Below are 23,305 nucleotides of genomic sequence, written 5' to 3'. Positions count from 1 at the left end.
TCTATGTCAGTCAAATCTCATTTCTGATAAATTCTGGGCTGGGGGAGGACTTTGGATGTTATCTGGAAACACGGCGGTGTAATGCTAACGTTAGCCCGCAATTACAAATTACAAATTTTTTATAACTTCAAATTAGATTAAATTACTATAATCCAAAGTTATGAATCATACAAAAGCAATACAATGTTAATGCAACATAAAAGGGGAAGTGATAGACACACATAATTAAATGGGTATCATTCCAATTAAAAGCTTCATCGTTTTAACAACTTATTTCCAACTATATATATTTACTTAAAATTACAAAAAATGAATTGTCAAAGGCAAAACATTGGCAATGAATGTATTAAAACTTAGCAAGCATAGAAAATAAGCATAATTATGCTTGCTACGATTTAATTTATAAAATTGGGAATTGTTTCTTATCCCGAATTAAATTAAGACGAGAATGAAAATAAAAATGGCTAGACAAAATATAAACAATAAACTTGACATTTTTAATGTATTATTCATATTTGATATAAATTCAAGGCCTTCAAGATTGGCCATTACATGTCTCAATTTTTTTCTTTCGCTATCAGCAAATGAGGCACATTTAATTGTAACTTAGTCGTAAGCTCTTAGCGCTTGAATTCTGCTCGTTGATATTAGTTTCGGATGGTTTTGAGCCTGTAAACATTACAAAACAGGAATAGGAAATGTGAGAGATTTGAGACTGAGTACTTAAGCAGTTGATAAGCGCAGAGTGAAAATAATAAGACTCACCGCCAATTTGTCTATTGCCAGTGGCTCGAGACACCACAAACAGTCAGGACCAAAACGCCGATGGCAACCTGCATGCCAAGAATTGATCCCGCATTCGATTTGCTCGAGGAATTGGTTTGTAAGACGTCCTCAATGACATTCTGTTTCTGGATCCCACCATGCATGCCAACAATTGATCCCGCTTCCGAATCGCCATCCGAATCGCGGCTCGATGGTTTGCTCGAGGAATCAATGACATTCTGTTTCTGGATGCCACCATGCAACGCTTTATCAAAAGGAAATTGTGGTAAATTTGAGACATAAATTAAAAAATAACCCAACCCCTTTCCAAAACCAACTTAAAAATGGATTATATATGTATTACCAAAGATCAATATAATCTACATATTTTTATATATTAATATATTTTTAGATTTTTACGGAATTTTCGTCGCCACCAAAAAACAAGCTGCATTTTGCAAATCCAACGTATGGCCGTTATGCATCTTAGACATTATATTGGTCTTTCAAATATTTATAGCCCTTAAATTGTGCCACCTTCTTACTAAACTATTGAAACGATCTTATTTATGCTCCATATTTAAGGTGTTTTAAATATACTTAAACATTGGATATTGGATTGCTCAGCTTACTTCAAAATTGGTTGGCAAGCTGCTAAGCCATTAAATTAACTTTCATTTGTGAATAATGCCTCCATTTACTACTTTTACTACTTTAAAATTATAAATTAAAATTAAACATCGTGGATCACTTACATTCCACATTGATAATAAATTGGACCATCAAATCAGGAGAATCCGATTGCGAGCACATTATTACCATCTTATTGTGCTCGGGCGTCAAGTGAAACTGAATTTCCTTTGTTTTAAAATGTAATAAGAAAGTATCCTTGATCTTGATTTTATGCTGCGGTTTGCTGAAGTTCCACATTGGCTCTCCATCACAAACGACGCATTGGGCTTCAAACTCTGTTCCCTCCTTGAAGTAGCCCTTGCTATTTGGTTCCGAAATCAATCTGATGAAGGGCTTCATTTCTGCCAGAAATTCAAACAGAACAAAAGTATTTATTTAGAAGACAGGAAAGGTCTGTGAGATATTCGTTACTTGGGCGTAATATTTATAATCTTATTAAAAAATAAAGTTTTCTTATAAAGTTTTTTCGCAAACATTTTTTTTATTCCGTTTACTAAAAATTGGGTTTTAAAGAAGAAAGAAGGCAAGACATTTTTGCAGCATTTGTAAGCATTGGATCAGGATCCCAATATTTATCACCCTCAATATTTACAATCAGATAACTTTCGTGAAAGTGGTTAGATTTTATATTACCAACTCCTCGAAAGAGTGATATTTCTGCAAAGTCTGTGGAACCAAGTGTGATCGGATTTTTTAATTTCTCTGTTGTGGGCGATTCCCTGTGCCTCGATCCTTCCACATAATCGAAGAGCTTATAATCCTTATCCTTACTCTGATTATTGGCCAGGACATCAATCACAAAGCCGCAGATCAGTGCACAAGCCACAAACTTTTTAAAGAACATTTTCGGTCAACTTTTATTAATTGTTTCTTATCCCGGATTTATAATTTGTTTTCAATTTTAGGCAGAAAAGCTAGTGTATTTAGGCGAACGCCTCAATGAAGACTGAAGTAAATTGAAGTCTGCCGATCAGGCTGGGCGGCAAAAAGCTCTGCTCCCTTGTCGTAAATTAATTCTGATTTGCGACAAATAAGCGTTTGTGATTTAGCAGCGATGCCTGAATTTGGAACATGGGGGCTGCTAAAAAATTGAATTAGAAATAAAGTCCTTGACAGAGCGTGTGCCAAAATGTATATGTAGGGATACTTCAGTGATGTTTCTGGAAAATTTGATAAAATTTGTATTCACAGTTTTTGAGTAAATCGCATTACAGTTTGCGCAGTTTAAAGGGATTTAAAAGTGCCGCCCGCTCCATTACATAAACCAATTCGTTAGCCATGACATGAACCAACTTATTTTCTGTCGTTTAAAATACCAATCGACGCTAACTTTTGAAAAATTCCTACGCCCCTCTCAGAGCGTGTGCCAAGTCAAGAGATATTTAAAAAAAACTTCTAAGCAATCGAACTAAGTTTATGGAAAGTTTCAATCAAGTCCTATCCACAATGTTCTTGGAATCAATACTTGCTCCACACTTGAGCAGTTCCAGACAGCAACCATCACAAAAATATCACGTCCATGACAACAACCATCACAAAAAAACATTAATTCGACGCTAACTTCTGAAAAAATCCTACTCTCTGTGAGGGGGCGTGTGTCCTGTCAAGAGAAATTTTAAACTTTGGCAAGCCGAAGTTTATATATCCCTGCAGTTATCACAAATCAACTACATTTCGATTTTTATAATTTAATTAAGATAATAATTAATAATTCCACATTATCTAAATACTACTAAATCCCAAAGAACATCAACAAAAAATTAAAAACAACAATGTTATAATTTTTTTGAATTTTTGTTTCCGATTGTTCCTATGGGAGCTATAAGATATAGTCGCCCGATTCGGCTCGTTCCGACTTATATATTACCTGCAATAGAAAGACAACGGACAGACGGACATGGCTAGATCGACCCTCCTGGTGATGCTGATCAAGAAAATATGTACTTTATAGGGTCTGAAATGTCTCCTTCACTGCGTTGCAAACTTTTGACTGAAATTATAATACCCTCTGCAAGGGTATAATGATATCTAACTAATATTTCATTGAAAGCTTTACTTTATTGTCTTTAAAGTGTATAATTATCATGAATTGTTATTCATTATATTGGTAAGATAAATAAATTGCAGTGAATTTTAGACTTACTTTTCACGTCAAATGAATCTCTAAGCTATAGCTTTACCTAAAAATGTTTTTTTGTATAAAAATAATTTATAACTTCAAATTAGATTAAATTGCTATAATACAAAGTCATGAGTCAATACAATGTTAATGCAACACAAAAGGGGAAGTAATATTCACATATTATTAGATCTGCACACAATTTACACTTCGGATCTTCCAAACCCAGTTGCTCGTGGTACACTCCTGGCCACATGTGCAGATGACACTGCATTTCTTGCAGCTGGTAGCACCACTGCGTCTGCCTCCCGACGGTCCAGACATTCTTGGACCAATTTGAGTGCATGCCACATTTGCTCTCCCGTCTGGCCGTTCGCATAGCCTTTACATTGATGGAAATAGGCTCGAGCACGGAGATAAGGTCACGTACCTCGGAGTTACCTTGGACCGTCGTCTTTGTTGGAAGGGAAAAATTGATCGAGTTTGTGGATCAGCAAGACCAATACTTGACAAAATGGACTGGCTCCTTCGTCCAGGTAGCTGCCTGACAATTTGTAAATCCATTTTACTAACAATTTCTAGAAGGCACATTTAGTTATAATTGATTTAAGAGAAAAAACTAGAGTATCAAATCATTTAAAATCATCATCATGTAATCAGTCCACCTATAGGTGTATACTAGTTTCAAAGATAAGAGGTAATATTAGTGGTATGTCGAGGCGCTATTGAATTCATTTTAAACGTTACTTAATCGTAATTAAAAACAAGAAAGAACGCTATAGTCGAGTGCCTCGACTATTAGATACCCGTTACTCAGCTAAACAACTTAATATAAATATGCCTTCTTGTATATTTTTCGCCGCTCGAAATAGCACCTTGGCCAGCTGTTCCAAAGTCATCCGTTAGATGGCGCTACGGGCCATGAAAGGCGGAAATGTAGGCGCTAGCCAGGCTTAAGCGTTTAATGGGTTTTTCGGCGTTAGAGTGGGCGTGGCAAACTTTTATTAGGCCAATCGATATTTATTGACGAAACAAATACATATCAATTAAAATTTTCATAATATCATCAAAACTGTGGCCACAGCTTGTGGCTTGGGGGCGTCAGAGGGGGCGTGGCACCATTTTGAAACAAACTTGCGCTGCGTAGGAACTCCTAAAATCTACACGCAAAATGCCAATCTTCTAGCTTTTATAGTTTCCGAGATCTCAGCGTTCATACGGACAGACAGACAGACGGACAGACAGACGGACAGAAGGAGAGACGGACAGACGGACATAGCTAGATCGACTCGGCTAGTGATCCTGAACAAGAATATATATACTTTATAGGGTCGGAAACGCTTCCTTCTACCTGTTACATACTTTTGCACGAATACAATATACCCTTTTACTCTACGAGTAACGGGTATAAACATCAAAGTTATGGCATTTCCGATCGTTTCCGATCGGCTCCGCCCGAAGTTAGCTTTTCTTTCTTGTTTTATTTTATTTTACTGGAATCACTTGTTATCAGGCCAATTTGATTGTAGTTTGACATACAAATTAACCATATGGTTTCTTTTCGCTTTCATAAAAAATTAGAGATTAAATTTATGGAATATTTGGGTAGAATATGTTTTGATTGGCCTGGTTTATTATTTGTATGTCAAATTAAAATAAAGTGAAGAAATCTATACGCACATGGCGCAGTTTTTATAAAAGCGAAAAAAACCATAACAAATCATAACTGATAACAAGTGATTCCAGTATAATAAAGCCTGAAATAATTTTATTTTTATACCCTTGAAGAGGGTATTATAATTTTGGTCGAAAGTGTGCAACGCAGTGAAGGAGACATCTCCGACCTTATAAACTATATATATTCTTGATCAGGATCGCGACCTGAGTTGATATAAGCATGTCCGTTTGTCCGTCTGTCTGTCTCTACGCAAACTAGTCTTTCAGTTTTAAAGATATCGAATTGAAACTTTGCACACACCCTTCGTTCCTTTGCACGCAGTATATAAGCCGAAACGGCCGAGATCGACCGACGATATCCTATAGCCGCCATATAACTGATTGATCGGAAATGCCATAACTTTGGTGTTTGTGAATTTAGGATTTTTTATGGGTTTTATTTTTGGCCAATCAATTCGACTTACCAAATTTCATAAGGATCGGTCGATTATATCCTATAGCTGCCATATAACTGATTGTTTGGAAATGCCATAACTTTGGTAAAGTTAGGAAGTTTGGATTTTTATGAGTGTTAAGAATGCATCATATGAATAATTTTGGAGAATATAATTTACAGAATATTCTGCAAGGGTATTTCAACTTCGGCTCCGCCCGAAGTTAGCTTTCCTTTCTTGTTTTTCACTGGAATCACTTGTTATCAGCCCAATTTGATTGTAGTTTGACATCAAAATTAACCATATGGTTTCTTTTCGCTTTCATGGGCTGGGGGAGGCCTTTGGATGTTATCTGGAAACACGGCGGTGTAATGCTAACGTTAGCCCGCAATTACCAGAAATTTCGCTATATAAGGTGGATGGGGCGATCGTTGGCAGATGAAAATGTTTCGAGTGTTACTGATCCTCCCTTTCAGGCCAGGTTCCATGTGATGAAATTCAACCGCGGCACCTGGGAACCCACGATTTACAGCATTCTTTCGCCGGACTTCTGCACCATAATGTTCAACGAGAATATATATTGGTTCGTGAATTGGAACAAAAACATTGCGAACCGCGCGGAGATTGAGCGGAAGTGCATCCATACGAAGGACGTGGGTGCAGTGGTATAATTTATTATTTATTTTTCACTTATATTTATCCCTGCTCTAGACCGTTATTACGTACAATCCCTTTCTGATGAGCATGGAGCTGGACAATGTGCGAATCCCCAATGTGCATGGTCGCTATAAGGTGGTGTTCACCTTCGAGGCATTCGACGAAAAAAACGAAAGACGCCCGACATCCTTGTGCTTCGAAATTAGCGGCCAGTCCGAGAAGATAAACTGATGACAAAGCGTTTCTAAATGCTCATCATACATTCCACTGCGCAAAATTCTGACCTTGTCCTCTATTCGCAATTAATCAAAGCCAGAAAAGCCTTGGATTTCCAATAAAATAATGATATCTAACTGATTTTTCATTGAAAGCTTTACGTTATTGTCTTCAAATTGTATAATTATCATGAATGAGAATTGGTAAGATATTTATCTTGCCGTAAATTTTAAGAACTTAACATACTGAAATGAATTTCCAAACTGTAACTTTACCTACAAATGTTTTCTGTATAAAAATAATTTATAACTTCAAATTAGATTAAATTACTATAATCCAAAAATAAAATTGACATTTTTAATGTGTGTATATATTATTCAAAGCCTTCAAGATTGGCCATTACATGTCTCAATTTTTTCTTTCGCTATCAGCAAACGAGGCACATTTAACTGGAACTTAGTCGTAAGTATTTAGCGCTTCAATTCTACTCGTTGTCATTGGTTTCGGATGGTTTCGAGCCTGTAAAAATGACAAAACAAGAAGAGGGAATGTGAGAGATTTGCGACCGAGTACTTAAGCAGTTGATAAGCGCAAAGTAAGAATAATGAGACTCACCGCCAATTTGTCTATTGCCACCAATAGATGGTGTCTATTGAGACACCACAAACAGTCAGGACCAAAACGCCGATGGCAACCTGCATGCCAAGAATTGATCCCGCATTCGATTTGCTCGAGGAATTGGTTTGTAAGACGTCCTCAATGACATTCTGTTTCTGGATCCCACCATGCATGCCAACAATTGATCCCGCTTCCGAATCGCCATCCGAATCGCGGCTCGATGGTTTGCTCGAGGAATCAATGACATTCTGCTTCTGGATGCCACCATGCAACGCTTTACCAAAAGGAAATTGTGGTAAATTTGAGACATAAATTAAAAAATAACCCAACCCCTTTCCAAAACCAACTTAAAAATGGATTATATATGTATTACCAATATAATCTATATATTTTTATATTTTTATATATTAATATATTTTTAGATTTTTACGGAATTTTCGTCGCCACCAGAAAACAAGCTGCATTTTGCAAATCCAACGTATGGCCGTTATGCATCTTAGACATTATATTGGTCTTTCAAATATTTATAGCCCTTAAATTGTGTCACCTTCTAACTAAACTATTGAAACGATCTTATTTATGCTCCATATTTAAGGTGTTTTAAATATACTTAAACATTGGAGATTGGATTGCTCAGCTTACTTCAAAATTGGTTGGCAAGCTGCTAAGCCATTAAATTAACTTTCATTTGTGAATAATTCCTCCATTTACTACTATAAGAAAATTATAAATTAAAATTAAACATCATGGATCACTTACATTCCACATTGATAATAAATTGGTCCATCAAATCAGGAGAATCCGAGTGCGAGCACATTAGTACCATCTTATTGTGCTTGGGCGTCAAGTGAAACTGAATTTCCTTTATTTTATTATGTAATATGTAAGTATCGCTGATCTTGATTTGATCCTGCGGTTTGCTGAAGTTCCACATTGGCTCTCCATTAAAAACGACGCATTGGGCTTTAAACTCTGTTCCCTCTTTGAAGTAGCCCTCGCTATTTGGTTCCGAAATCAAGTTGATGAAGGGCTTCATTTCTGCCAGAAATTCAAACAGAACAAAAGTATTTATTTAGAAGACAGGAAAGGTCTGTGAGATATTCGTTACTTGGGCGTAATATTTATAATCTTATTAAAAAATAAAGTTTTCTTATAAAGTTTTTTCGCAAACATTTTTTTTTCATTCCGCTTACTAAAAATTGGGTTTTAAAGAAAAAAGAAGGCAAGACATTTTTTCAGCCTTTGTAAGCATTGGATCAGGATCCCAATATTTATCACCCTCAATATTTACAATCAGATAACATTCTTGAAAGTCGTTAGATTTATATTATACTCCTCGAAAGAGTGATATTTCTGCAAAGTCGGTGGAACCAAGTGTGATCGGATTTTTTAATTTCTCTGTTGTGGGCGATTCCCTGTGCCTCGATCCTTCCACATAATCGAAGAGCTTATAATCCTTATCCTTACTCTGATTATTGGCCAGGACATCAATCACAAAGCCGCAGATCAGTGCACAAGCCACAAACTTTTTAAAGAACATTTTCGGCTTTTTTTTTTATTAATTGTTTCTTATCCCGAATTTATAATTTGTTTTCAATTTTAGGCAGAAAAACTAGTGTATTTAGGCGAACGCCTCAATGAAGACTGAAGTAAATTGAAGTCTGCCGATCAGGCTGGGCGGCAAAAAGCTCTGCTCCCTTGTCGTAAATTAATTCTGATTTGCGACAAATAAGCGTTTGTGATTTAGCAGCGATGCCTGAATTTGGAACATGGGGGCTGCTAAAAAATTGAATTAGAAATAAAGTCCTTGACAGAGCGTGTGCCAAAATGTATATGTAGGGATACTTCAGTGATGTTTCTGGAAAATTTGATAAAATTTGTATTCACAGTTTTTGAGTAAATCGCATTACAGTTTGCGCAGTTTAAAGGGATTTAAAAGTGCCGCCCGCTCCATTACATAAACCAATTCGTTAGCCATGACATGAACCAACTTATTTTCTGTCGTTTAAAATACCAATCGACGCTAACTTTTGAAAAATTCCTACGCCCCTCTCAGAGCGTGTGCCAAGTCAAGAGATATTTAAAAAAAACTTCTAAGCAATCGAACTAAGTTTAAGGAAAGTTTCAATCAAGTCCTATCCACAGTGTTCTTGTAATCAATACTTGCACCACACTTGAGCAGTTCCAGACAGCAACCATCACAAAAATATCACGTCCATGACAACAACCATCACAAAAAAACATTAATTCGACGCTAACTTCTGAAAAAATCCTACTCTCTGTGAGGGGGCGTGTGTCCTGTCAAGAGAAATTTTAAACTTCGGCAAGCCGAAGTTTATATATCCCTGCAGTTATCACAAATCAACTACATTTCGATTTTTATAATTTAATTAAGATAATAATTAATAATTCCACATTATCTAAATACTACTAAATCCCAAAGAACATCAACAAAAAATTAAAAACAACAATGTTATAATTTTTTTGAATTGTTTTTCCGATTGTTCCTATGGGAGCTATATGATATAGTCGCCCGATTCGGCTCGTTCCGACTTATATATTACCTGCAATAGAAAGACTACTTTTGGGAAAGTTTCAAGCAGATAGCTTTAAAACTGAGGGACTAGTTTGCGGAAAAACGGACAGACGGACATGGCTAGATCGACTCTCCTGGTGATGCTGATCAAGAATATATATACTTTATAGGGTCGGAAATGTCTCCTTCACTGCGATGCAAACTTTTGACTGAAATTATAATACCCTCTGCAAGGGTATAATGATATCTAACTAATATTTCATTGAAAGCTTTACTTTATTGTCTTTAAAGTGTATAATTATCATGAATTGTTATTCATTATATTGGTAAGATAAATAAATTGCAGTGAATTTTAGACTTACTTTTCACGTCAAATGAATCTCTAAGCTATAGCTTTACCTAAAAATGTTTTTTTGTATAAAAATAATTTATAACTTCAAATTAGATTAAATTGCTATAATACAAAGTCATGAGTCAATACAATGTTAATGCAACACAAAAGGGGAAGTAATATTCACATATTATTAGATCTGCACACAATTTACACTTCGGATCTTCCAAACCCAGTTGCTCGTGGTACACTCCTGGCCACATGTGCAGATGACACTGCATTTCTTGCAGCTGGTAGCACCACTGCGTCTGCCTCCCGACGGTCCAGACATTCTTGGACCAATTTGAGTGCATGCCACATTTGCTCTCCCGTCTGGCCGTTCGCATAGCCTTTACATTGATGGGAATAGGCTCGAGCACGGAGATAAGGTGACGTACCTCGGAGTTACCTTGGACCGTCGTCTTTGTTGGAAGGGACAAATTGATCGAGTTTGTGGATCAGCAAGACCAATACTTGACAAAATGGACTGGCTCCTTCGTCCAGGTAGCTGCCTGACGATTTGTAAATCCATTTTACTAACAATTTAGTTATAATTGATTTAAGAGAAAAAACTAGAGTATCAAATCATTTAAAATCATCATCATGTAATCAGTCCACCAACTAGTTTCAAAGATAAGAGGTAATATTAGTGGTATGTCGAGGCGCTATTGAATTCATTTTAAACGTTACTTAATCGTAATTAAAAACAAGAAAGGAAAGCTAACTTCGGGCGGAGCCGAAGTTGATATACCCTTGCAGAATACTCTATAATTATATTCTCCAAAATTATTCCTATGATGCATTCTTAATACTCATAAAAAATCCAAACTTCCTATCTTTAAAAACACCAAAGTTATGGCATTTCCAATCGTTCAGTTATATGGCAGCTATAGGATATAGTCGGCCGATCCTAATGAAATTTGGTAGGTCGGATTGATTGGCCAAATATAAAACCCATAAAAAAAATCCCAACTTTCTAACTTTACAAACACCAAAGTTATGGCATTTCCGATCAATCAGTTATATGGCAGCTATAGGATATAGTCGGCCGATCCTTATGAAATTTGTTAGGTCGGACTGATTGGCCAAAAATAAAACCTATAGAAAATCTCAACTTCCTAACTTTACAAACACCAAAGTTATGGCATTTCCGATCAATCAGTTATATGGCAGCTATGGGATATAGTCGTCCGATCCCGGCCGTTCCGACTTATATACTGCGTGCAAAGGAAAGAAGGGTGTGTGCAAAGTTTCAATTCGATATCTTTAAAACTGAGAGACTAGTTCGCGTAGAAACAGACAGACGGACAGACAGACGGACAGACAGACGGACAGACGGACAGACGGACAGACGGACAGACGGACATGGCTATATCAACTCAGGAGGTGATCCTGATCAAGAATATATATACTTTATAGGGTCGGAGATGTCTCCTTCACTGCGTTGCACACTTTTGACCAAAATTATAATACCCTCTGCAAGGGTATAACAAGAGAGAACGCTATAGTCGGGTGCCAGACAGACGGACAGACAGACGGACATGGCTATATCGACTCGGCTAGTGACCCTTATCAAGAATATATATACTTTATAGGGTCGGAAACGCTTCCTTCTAGCTGTTACATACTTTTGCACGAATACAATATAATATCATATATATCATAATATCATCAAAACTGTGGCCACAGCTTGTGGCTTGTGGGCGTCAGAGGGGGCGTGGCACCATTTTGAAACAAACTTGCGCTGCGTAGGAACTCCTAAAATCTACACGCAAAATGCCAATCTTCTAGCTTTTATAGTTTCTGAGATCTCAGCGTTCATACGGACGGAAAGACGGACATAGCTAGATCGACTCGGCTAGTGATCCTGATCAAGAATATATATACTTTATAGGGTCGGAAACGCTTCCTTCTACCTGTTACATACTTTTGCACGAATACAATATACCCTTTTACTCTACGAGTAACGGGTATAAACATCAAAGTTATGGCATTTCCGATCGTTTCCGATCGGCTCCGCCCGAAGTTAGCTTTTCTTTCTTGTTATACCCTTGCAGAGGGTATTATAATTTCAGTCAAAAGTTTGCAACGCAGTGAAGGAGACATTTCCGACCCTATAAAGTATATATATTCTTGATCAGCATCACCAGGAGAGTCGATCTAGCCATGTCCGTCTGTCCGTCTGTCCGTCCGTCTGTCCGTCCGTCTGTCCGTCCGTCTGTCCGTCTGTCCGTCTGTCCGTCTGTCCGTCTGTCCGTCCGTTTCTACGCAAACTAGTCCCTCAGTTTTAAAGCTATCTGCTTGAAACTTTCCCAAAAGTTGTCTTTCTATTGCAGGTAGTATATAAGTCGGAACGAGCCGGATCGGGCGACTATATCATATAGCTGCCATATAACTGAACGATCGGAAAAGCCATAACTTTGGTGTTTTTAAAGTTAGGAAGTTGGGATTTGCTATGGGTTTTATTTTTGGCTAATCAATCCGACCTGCCAAATTTCATAAGGATCGGACGACTATATCCTATAGCCGCCATATAACTGATTGATCGGAAATGCCATAGCTTTGGTGTTTGTAAAGTTAGGAAGTTGGGATTTTCTATGGGTTTTATTTTTGGCCAATCAATCCGACCTACCAAATTTCAAAAGGATCGGCCGACTATATCTTATAGCTGCTATATAACTGATTGATCGGAAATGCCATAACTCTGCTGTTTGTTAAGTTAGGAAGTTGGGACTTTTTATGAGTATTAAGAATGCATCATATGAATAATTTTGGAGAATATAATTTATAGAATATTCTGCAAGGGTATATCAACTTCGGCTCCGCCCGAAGTTAGCTTTCCTTTCTTGTTTTATTTTATTTTACTGGAATCACTTGTTATCAGGCCAATTTGATTGTAGTTTGACATACAAATTAACCATATGGTTTCTTTTCGCTTTCATAAAAAATTAGAGATTAAATTTATGGAATATTTGGGCAGAATATGTTTTGATTGGCCTGGTTTATTATTTGTATGTCAAATTAAAATAAAGTGAAGAAATCTATACGCACATGGCGCAGTTTTTATAAAAGCGAAAAAAACCATAACAAATCATAACTGATAACAAGTGATTCCAGAAAATAAAGCCTGAAATAATTTTATTTGTATACCCTTGAAGAGGGTATTATAATTTTGGTCGAAAGTGTGCAACGCAGTGAAGGAGACATCTCCGACCTTATAAACTATATATATTCTTGATCAGGATCGCGACCTGAGTTGATATAAGCATGTCCGTTTGTCCGTCTGTCTGTCTCTACGCAAACTAGTCTTTCAGTTTTAAAGATATCGAATTGAAACTTTGCACACACCCTTCGTTCCTTTGCACGCAGTATATAAGCCGAAACGGCCGAGATCGACCGACGATATCCTATAGCCGCCATATAACTGATTGATCGGAAATGCCATAACTTTGGTGTTTGTGAATTTAGGATTTTTTATGGGTTTTATTTTTGGCCAATCAATTCGACTTACCAAATTTCATAAGGATCGGTCGATTATATCCTATAGCTGCCATATAACTGATTGATCGGAAATGCCATAACTTTGGTAAAGTTAGGAAGTTTGGATTTTTATGAGTGTTAAGAATGCATCATATGAATAATTTTGGAGAATATAATTTACAGAATATTCTGCAAGGGTATATTAACATCGGCTCCGCCCGAAGTTAGCTTTCCTTTCTTGTTTTTCACTGGAATCACTTGTTATCAGCCCAATTTGATTGTAGTTTGACAAAAAAATTAACCATATGGTTTCTTTTCGCTTTCATGGGCTGGGGGAGGCCTTTGGATGTTATCTGGAAACACGGCGGTGTAACGCTAACGTTAGCCCGCAATTACCAGAAATTTCGCTATATAAGGTGGATGGGGCGATCGTTGGCAGATGAAAATGTTTCGAGTGTTACTGATCCTCCCTTTCAGGCCAGGTTCCATGTGATGAAATTCAACCGCGGCACCTGGGAACCCACGATTTACAGCATTCTTTCGCCGGACTTTTGCGCCATAATGTTCAACGAGAATATATACTGGTTCACGAATTGGAACAAAAACATTGCGAACCGCGCGGAGATTGAGGAGAAGTGCATCAATACGAAGGACGTGGGTGCAGTGGTATAATTTATTATTTATTTTTCACTTATATGTATCCCTGCTCTAGACCGTTATTACGTACAATCCCTTTCTGATGAGCATGGAGCTGGACAATGTGCGAATCCCCAATGTGCATGGTCGCTATAAGGTGGTGTTCACCTTCGAGGCATTCGACGAAAATAACGAAAGACGCCCGACATCCTTGTGCTTCGAAATTAGCGGCCAGTCCGAGAAGATAAACTGATGACAAAGCGTTTCTAAATGCTCATCATACATTCCACTGCGCAAAATTCTGACCTTGTCCTCTATTCGCAATTAATCAAAGCCAGAAAAGCCTTGGATTTCCAATAAAATAATGATATTTTTCATTGAAAGCTTTACGTTATTGTCTTCAAATTGTATAATTATCATGAATGAGAATTGGTAAGATATTTATCTTGCCGTAAATTTTAAGAACTTAACATACTGAAATGAATTTCCAAACTGTAACTTTACCTACAAATGTTTTCTGTATAAAAATAATTTATAACTTCAAATTAGATTAAATTACTATAATCCAAAAATAAAATTGACATTTTTAATGTGTGTATATATTATTCAAAGCCTTCAAGATTGGCCATTACATGTCTCAATTTTTTCTTTCGCTATCAGCAAACGAGGCACATTTAACTGGAACTTAGTCGTAAGTATTTAGCGCTTCAATTCTACTCGTTGTCATTGGTTTCGGATGGTTTCGAGCCTGTAAAAATGACAAAACAAGAAGAGGAAATGTGAGAGATTTGAGACCGAGTACTTAAGCTGTTGATAAGCGCAGAGTAAAAATAATGAGACTCACCGCCAATAGACAATCGTCCGGTAGCTCGAGAAACCACAAACAGCAGGACCACCAGGACCAAAACAGTCAGGACCAAAACAGTCAGGACCAAAACGCCAATGGCCACCTGCATGCTCGGTGCTTTGCTCGAGGAATTTGTTTGCAAACCGGGGTCCACCACGTCATCCGGTACGTCATCAATGACAATCTCTTTCTGGATGCCACTGTCTTCCCACGCTTTATCTAAAAGGAATTGTGGTACATTTGAGACATAAATTAGAAAATAATCCAACCCTTGTCAAAACCTACTTACAAATGGAGTATTAATGTATATCAAAGGAAAATATTAATGGGCTTTGAATTGTGTCACCTTCCAAATGAACTATTTAAAATTATCTTGAGCTGGCCTGCATATCCATGACTTAAGGTGTTTTAAATATACTTCAAAGTTGGATTGCTAGCCGTTCAGACATTTAAATAACTAGGGTTGTGAGTTTATTCCACCGTTAAACCGTAAGAAAATTAAAAACTAAAATTAATCTCTAAGATGACTTACAAACCAAATCGATAATTAAATTGGCCGTCAAGTAAGGGAATCCCCCTCCTGAGCACGTTAGTTCCAGTTTATCGTGCTCGCGCGTTATTTGAAACTGAATTTCCTGCATTGAATATAACTTTTCATCTTTATAGATACTTTGACTGTGCATATGGAGATCCTTGATTTGATCCTGCGGTTTGCTGAATATCCACCTTGCCAGGTCACTACGGAGGAGGCATTGGGCTTTGAACTCCATTCCCTCCATAAAGAGGTTTACGTTATTTGGCATCATAATCAAGCGGATGATGGGCTGTTTCTCTGCCAGAAATTCAAACAAAACGAAAGTATTTTATTAGAAAACAGCAGAGGTCTGTGAGATTAATCATATGTAAAAAATAAGGTTTAATAAAGTTTACCAAGTAACAAATTATAATATCTAATATTGAAGTATTGAAATTATAAGTATAATCAAGTTTTATGATTGAACTATCATATAAATTTTGATGATGCTGACAAACATTGTCTCTAGTTTTTACAAAGTGATCGGACTATCCTAATTTGTGCCACTCTAATTTATTTTAAGTTGGTTGTAAATTGGAGTAAAAATTTACTTGTAAATGGCAGTTTTGTATGCATTTACTGTCCAGAATCACTACAACGTATTTATAGAATAATATGGGATTGATTAATAGAAAAAATGGGATTGATTTTATTTTACCAGTTTCTTGAGAGGAAAATATTTCTACGAGGTCGGTAGAGGTCGTTGTGGACGGGCTTTTTGATGTCTCCGTTGAGGGCGATTCCCCGTGCCCCGATCCTTCCGCATCAAAATCAGAATCATCCTCAAGGGTTATCCTGTTGGCCAGGACACCAGTCACAAAGCCGCAGATCAGTGCACAGGCCACAAACTTTTTAAAGAACATTCTCGCTCAATTTGTTATTAATTGTTTCTTATCCCGAATTTATAATTTGTTTTCAATTTTAGGCCGAAAAACTAATGTATTTAGGCGAACGCCTCAATGAAGACTGAAGTAAATTGAAGTCTGCCGATCAGGCTGGGCGGCAAAAAGCTCTGCTCCCTTGTCGTAAATTAATTCTGATTTGCGACAAATAAGCGTTTGTGATTTAGCAGCGATGCCTGAATTTGGAACATGGGGGCTGCTAAAAAATTGAATTAGAAATAAAGTCCTTGACAGAGCGTGTGCCAAAATGTATATGTAGGGATACTTCAGTGATGTTTCTGGAAAATTTGATAAAAATTGTATTCACAGTTTTTGAGTAAATCGCATTACAGTTTGCAGTTTAAAGGGATTTAAAAGTGCCGCCCGCTCCATTACATAAACCAATTCGTTAGCCATGACATGAACCAAATTATTTTCTGTCGTTTAAAATACCAATCGACGCTAACTTTTGAAAAATTCCTACGCCCCTCTCAGAGCGTGTGCCAAGTCAAGAGATATTTAAAAAAAACTTCTAAGCAATCGAACTAAGTTTAAGGAAAGTTTCAATCAAGTCCTATCCACAGTGTTCTTGTAATCAATACTTGCACCACACTTGAGCAGTTCCAGACAGCAAACATCACAAAAATATCACGTCCATGACAACAACCATCAACCATCGGCAAGCCGAAGTTTATATACCCCTGCAGTTATCACAAATCAACTACATTTCGATTTCTATGCCTATAATACTAAAAACAATGAAGCTATGACGATTTTGCGCTGCATTTTGTCTATGTTTCTATGACAGCTATATGATATTGTTGTCCGATTTTAATTTAATTAAAGCCGTAATTCCACATTATCTAAATACTAACAAATTCCGGAGAACATAAAAAAAAAAAAAAATAAATAAAAAACAACAATGTTATAATTTTTTTGAATTGTTTTTCAGTTTGTTTCTATGGGAGCTAAATGATATAGTCGCCCGATCCGGCTCGTTCCAACTTATATATTACCTGCAATAGAAAGACAACTTTTGGGAAAGTTTCAAGCAGATAGCTTTAAAACTGAGGAACTAGTTTGCGTAAAAACGGACAGACGGACATGGCTAGATCGACTCTCCTGGTGATGCTGATCAAGAATATATAGTGGGGAGCAAAGGTGATTCCACGATCAACATTTTCGTGTTTGAGCGCGCATAAAAAAGAAATCATTCGTTTATTATTAGTAAATGACAAAACCTTTTTTTTCTTGAATATCTATATTTATTTGTAACAATTATGCGTAAATAGCAAAATAGAAACAGAGGCAATGGCATAGGTATAATTCAAAAACAAAAAAAAAATGGCATGTACTCAGTTTTGTACTATCCGTGAAAGAATAGAAGAAATGCATTATTAATACTTTGTCCATAGACCCTTATTTTCTATGACATTTTTTATACGTTCTGGCATGCTCGCAACTAGATTTTCAACAATTCCTTTCGGAATATTATTCCACTCTAGTTCAATACGCCCCCAAAGATCGTTTAGGTTGGATGGGGCTGATTGATACAGTCCGAGCCGTCGCTTCACAATTGACCATAGGTTTTCAACTGAATTGAGGTCGGAATTTTGCGCTGGCTTAAAATTTTGGTTTCCAAGCCATTCTTTTACATTTTTCGCAGTGTGCTTGGGATCCCCATCTTGCTGAAAAGTTTTATGCTCTGGATACGCACACTGGTCAAGAAAATTGGGAAGCTGGGCCTGCAAAATTCTTAAATAACCTTCCTTATGTAATCCCGTCAATTTTGTGCAACGGTCCAACGTTCTAAAACGTGAAGCTCCCCCAAGCCATTATATTGCCTCCTCCATGTCTTGCCGTAAATTTTAAGAAATCGTCATACTTTTCATGTCAAATTAATTTCTAAACTGTAAATTTACCTACACATTTTTGTTGTATAAATATAATTTATAACTTCAAATTAGATTAAATTACTATAATTCAAAGTTATGAATCATACAAAAGCAATACAATGTTAATGCAACATAAAAAGGGAAGTAATAGACACACATGATACCCATTTATCACTCCAATTAAAAGCTTCATCACAACTTATTTCCAACTATATATTTTTACTTAAAATTACAAAAAATTAATTGATTCAAACTTAGCAAGCATAGGAAATAAGCAAGAATAGTTTCTTATCCCGAATTAAATTAAGACGAGAATGAAAATAAAAATGGCTAGACAAAATATAAACAATAAAATTTACATTTTTAATGTATTATTCATATTTGATATAAATTCATGGCCTTGAAGATTGGCCATTACATGTCTCAATTTTTTTCTTTCGCTATCAGCAAACGAGGCACATTTAACTGGAACTTATCCGTAAGCATTTGGCGCTTGAATTCTGCTCGTTGATATTAGTTTCGGATGGTTTTGAGCCTGTAAAAATGACAAAACAAGACGAGCAAATGTGAGAGATTTGAGACCGAGTACTTAAGCTGTTGATAAGCGCAGAGCAAAAATAATGAGACTCACCGCCAATAGACAATCGTCCGGTAGCTCGAGAAACCACAAACAGCAGGACCACCAGGACCAAAACAGTCAGGACCAAAACGCCAATGGCCACCTGCATGCCGAGAATTGATCCCGCTTCCGAATCGCCATCCGAATCGCAGCTCGGTGCTTTGCTCGAGGAATTGGCTTGCAAACCAGGATCCTTCACGTCATCCGGTACGTCATCAATGACAATCTCTTTCTGGTTGCCACTGTCTTCCCAACCGAAAACTTACAAATGGAGTATAAATGTATATCAAAGGAAAATATTAATAGGCTTTGAATTGTGTCACCTTCCAAATGAACTATTGAAAATTATCGTGAGCTGGGCTGCATATCCATGATTTAAGGTGATTTAAATATACTTCAAAGTTGGATTGCTAGCCGTTCAGACATTTAAATAACTAGGGTTGTGAGTTTATTCCACCGTTAAACCGTAAGAAAATTAAAAACTAAAATTAATCTCTAAGATGACTTACAAACCAAATCGATAATTAAATTGGCCGTCAAGTAAGGGAATCCCCCTCCTGAGCACGTTAGTTCCAGTTTATCGTGCTCGCGCGTTATTTGAAACTGAATTTCCTGCATTGAATATAACTTTTCATCTTTATAGATACTTTGTCTGTGAATATGGAGATCCTTGATTTGATCCTGCGGTTTGCTGAATATCCACCTTGGCAGGTCACTACGGAGGAGGCATTGGGCTTTGAACTCATGTCCCACCCAAAAGCGGCCTATGCTATTTGGCTTTGAAATCAAGCGGATGATGGGCTGTTTCTCTGCCAGAAATTCAAACAAAACGAAAGTATTTTATTAGAAAACAGCAGAGGTCTGTGAGATTAATCATATGTAAAAAATAAGGTTTAATAAAGTTTACCAAGTAACAAATTATAATATACTGTACATTATTTATATTGCTTACATTATTTGCTTTGCTTCGACCTAATATTGAAGTATTGAAATTATAAGTATAATCAAGTTTTATGATTGAACTATCATATAAATTTTGATGATGCTGACAAACATTGTCTCTAGTTTTTACAAAGTGATCGGACTATCCTAATTTGTGCCACTCTAATTTATTTTAAGTTGGTTGTAAATAGGAGTAAAAATTTACTTGTAAATGGCAGTTTTGTATGCATTTACTGTCCAGAATCACTACAACGTATTTATAGAATAATATTTATAACCAAATAACTGTCTTAAAAATGGGATTGATTTTATTTTACCAGTTTCTTGAGAGGAAAATAGTTCTACGAGGTCGGTAGAGCTCGTTGTGGACGGGCTTTTTGATGTCTCCGTTGAGGGCGATTCCCCGTGCCCCGATCCTTCCGCACCAAAATCAGAATCATCCTCAAGGGTTATCCTGTTGGCCAGGACACCAGTCACAAAGCCGCAGATCAGTGCACAGGCCACAAACTTTTTAAAGAACATTCTCGCTCAATTTGTTATTAATGGTTTCTTATCCCGAATTTTAAATTTATTTTCAATTTAAGGCAGAAAAACTAGTTTGTTAAGGCGAACGCCTCAATGAAGACTGAAGTAAAGTTAAATCCGCAAATCCGAATGGGTTTGGTGTTCCCCTTGTCGTAAAAAAATGTTGCTCTCTAATCTTTAATGTATTATTGTTGCCATTGCTCGCAGTTTTTTTTCGTAATCTAGGCTTGCGAGTGCTTAAAGTCCCCCAAAAACCAGAAAGCTGCTGTATAAAATGGCATAATATTTGGGGATGACAATATTAGTGGTGAAACTAAGTAGTTTAGTTGGAGAACCTAAAGTCCAAAAAATTGAGAATCCTTGGGAGACACCATAAAAGTTCAAGGAACGATTACAACCACAAGGATTTTGTATTATAAACTTTAATATAAGAGTTAAAGGGCATATTGTAAAGTAGTTTACAGATTAGAATCAGACGTTATTGACCCTTTCAATTGTTATTTTCTGAATCAGCACTAAGCTAGTAAAAAATAAACGTCGATAATAACTAATCATAATTTATTCATGACCTTGCTTTTTTATTTCTTTTTTTTGTAGTGAGAAACATCCGGTTACAATAAGTTATTCTCGACTAGTGATATTATCTACATTTTTTTATACCCTTGCAGAGGGTATTATAATTTTGGTCAAAAGTGTGCAACGCAGTGAAGGAGACGTCTCCGACCCTATAAAGTATATATATTCTTGATCAGGATCACCTCCTGAGTTGATATAGCCATGTCCGTCTGTCCGTCTGTCCGTCTGTCCGTCTGTCTGTTTCTACGCAAACTAGTCTCTCAGTTTTAAAGCTATCGAATTGAAACTTTGCACACACCCTTCTTTCCTTTGCACGCAGTATATAAGTCGGAACGGCCGGGATCGGCCGACTATATCCTATAGCTGCCATATAACTGATTGATCGGAAATGCCATAACTTTCGTGTTTGTAAAGTTAGGAAGTTGAGATTTTCTATGGGTCTTATATTTGGCCAATCAATCCGACTCACCAAATTTCATAAGGATCGGCCGACTATATCCTATAGCTGCCATATAACTGATTAATCGGAAATGCCATAACTTTCGTGTTTGTAAAGTTAGGAAGTTGAGATTTTCTATGGGTTTTATATTTGGCCAATAAATCCGACCTACCAAATTTCATAAGGATCGGCCGACTATATCCTATAGCTGCCATATAACTGATTGATCGGAAATGCCATAACTTTCGTGTTTGTAAAGTTAGGAAGTTGGGATTTTCTATGGGTTTTATATTTGGCCAATCAATCCGACCTACCAAATTTCATAAGGATCGGCCGACTATATCCTATAGCTGCCATATAACTGATTGATCGGAAATGCCATAACTTTCGTGTTTGTAAAGTTAGGAAGTTGGGATTTTTTATGAGTATTAAGAATGCATTATATGAATAATTTTGGAGAATATAATTTACAGAGTATTCTGCAAGGGTATATCAACTTCGGCTCCGCCCGAAGTTAGCTTTCCTTTCTTGTTGGTAGCTTACTCCGTCAAAACAGAATAATTCAAAAACATGGTTTTGATTATATTTATCTTTAATTTTAATGTATGTATGGAGTGTATGGTTAAATCAAAACAAAGATTAATTTTTGAAGTACACTACCCAGTCAAATTTAAAAATTCCAAGGGAGCATTCTTTAAGAACAATTTATTTAACAAAATAAGGCTGTGCCTTAGGACTATACAAACAATTTAAAAAATTTATTGGGCTTACAACAATCGCATTTCAAAAGATTTTATTTTTTGTAATACTTTTATAATGCTTGTAAATAAGTTAAATTTTTAATTAAGTAATATTAAAGTAATTTATGCGCAATGTTTGCTTCTTCAAACTTTTTTTTCCCCTCATTTTTTTTTTAATAATACAATTTTTTAAATAATGCAAAATATCTTGTTAGTACATAAAATAATATATATTACTTTTTATTAGTTACGTTGTAAGAGATAAGGGATGCTAACGTTGCCTGAGATGGGTACAGTTCTGATTGTTGAGAAGTGATGAAAACTCTGCTAGCAGTTTAGCCTGGACTTAAGCCAAAAAATGTTAAGTGTAAAAAAAATGTATTATATTTTTACTTGTAAAGTAAAATAGTTTGAAAACTATGTTAGACTTTTAAGTACAAATTTGTCTATAAATTCAATTGGGTAAATTTGTACCCGACATATATACTGCGTGCAAAGGAAAGAAGGGTGTGTGCAAAGTTTCAATTCGATATCTTTAAAACTGAGAGACTAGTTCGCGTAGAAACAGACAGACGGACAGACAGACGGACAGACGGACATGGCTATATCAACTCAGGAGGTGATCCTGATCAAAAATATATATACTTTATAGGGTCGGAGATGTCTCCTTCACTGCGTTGCACACTTTTGACCAAAATTATAATACCCTCTGCAAGGGTATAAAAATAGCTAAGTAATTGAACTAACTATAAGGGAACTATCAATCAATTCGTATCCACACCTCAAATCTTACATATATAGTTCGAATTTTCCTCTTTTAATATTATAGCTATTATAAATAATGATATCTAACTAATATTTCATTGAAAACTTTACTTTATTGTCTTTACAGTGTATAATTATCATGAATTAGATAAATAAATTGCCGTAAATTTAAGACTTACTTTTCACGTCAAATGAATCTCTAAGTTATAACTTTACCTAAAAATGTTTTTATACCCTTGCAGAGGGTATTATAATTTTGGTCAAAAGTGTGCAACGCAACGCAAATTAAAATATAACCAAC

General features: G+C 36.3%; 3 protein-coding genes across 3 annotated transcripts; 1 reads left to right on the top strand and 2 right to left on the bottom strand.

Annotated features, from left to right (window-relative positions):
* Positions 1-595: 595 nt before the first annotated feature.
* On the bottom strand, positions 596-16,567 carry LOC108039097. Its single transcript, XM_044459409.1, has 4 exons — positions 16,281-16,567; positions 15,581-15,880; positions 15,046-15,267; positions 596-669 (listed from the first exon to the last, which is right to left on the bottom strand). Exons 1-4 carry the CDS (start codon positions 16,483-16,485, stop codon positions 596-598), a joined length of 801 nt encoding a protein of 266 aa, XP_044315344.1. The 5' UTR covers positions 16,486-16,567.
* On the top strand, positions 12,298-14,557 carry LOC108039088 (the record flags this gene model as incomplete). Its single annotated transcript, XM_044459721.1, has 3 exons — positions 12,298-12,333; positions 14,043-14,219; positions 14,278-14,557. Coding segments are annotated over 3 exons (390 nt in total), but the record flags the coding sequence as incomplete, so codon positions are not given.
* A 2,019-nt stretch (positions 16,568-18,586) lies between the features above and the next one.
* On the bottom strand, positions 18,587-20,590 carry LOC108047768. Its single transcript, XM_044459720.1, has 4 exons — positions 20,277-20,590; positions 19,527-19,826; positions 19,030-19,278; positions 18,587-18,933 (listed from the first exon to the last, which is right to left on the bottom strand). Exons 1-4 carry the CDS (start codon positions 20,479-20,481, stop codon positions 18,860-18,862), a joined length of 828 nt encoding a protein of 275 aa, XP_044315655.1. The 5' UTR covers positions 20,482-20,590; the 3' UTR covers positions 18,587-18,859.
* Between the last annotated feature and the right edge of the window lie 2,715 nt (positions 20,591-23,305).

The sequence above is a fragment of the Drosophila rhopaloa genome, unplaced genomic scaffold (assembly GCF_018152115.1).
Source record: "Drosophila rhopaloa isolate 14029-0021.01 unplaced genomic scaffold, ASM1815211v1 contig_2, whole genome shotgun sequence".
In the NCBI taxonomy this organism is placed as follows: Eukaryota; Metazoa; Arthropoda; class Insecta; order Diptera; family Drosophilidae; genus Drosophila; species Drosophila rhopaloa.
This window is presented reverse-complemented; position numbering and strand designations above follow the sequence as displayed.

Bases quoted from the DNA above. Each gene is read 5' to 3' on its own strand.
- LOC108047768 (XM_044459720.1), bottom strand. From the start codon at position 20,481: ATGTTCTTTAAAAAGTTTGTGGCCTGTGCACTGATCTGCGGCTTTGTG. The intron at 19,279-19,526 runs GTAAGTCATCTT...TCCATTTGTAAG, and splicing joins TTTAATTATCGATTTGGTTT to TTTTCGGTTGGGAAGACAGT. The intron at 18,934-19,029 runs GTGAGTCTCATT...TCATTTTTACAG, and splicing joins CGGACGATTGTCTATTGGCG to GCTCAAAACCATCCGAAACT.
- LOC108039097 (XM_044459409.1), bottom strand. From the start codon at position 16,485: ATGTTCTTTAAAAAGTTTGTGGCCTGTGCACTGATCTGCGGCTTTGTG. The intron at 15,881-16,280 runs GTAAAATAAAAT...AATTTCTGGCAG, and splicing joins ATTTTCCTCTCAAGAAACTG to AGAAACAGCCCATCATCCGC. The intron at 15,268-15,580 runs GTAAGTCATCTT...AATTCCTTTTAG, and splicing joins TTTAATTATCGATTTGGTTT to ATAAAGCGTGGGAAGACAGT.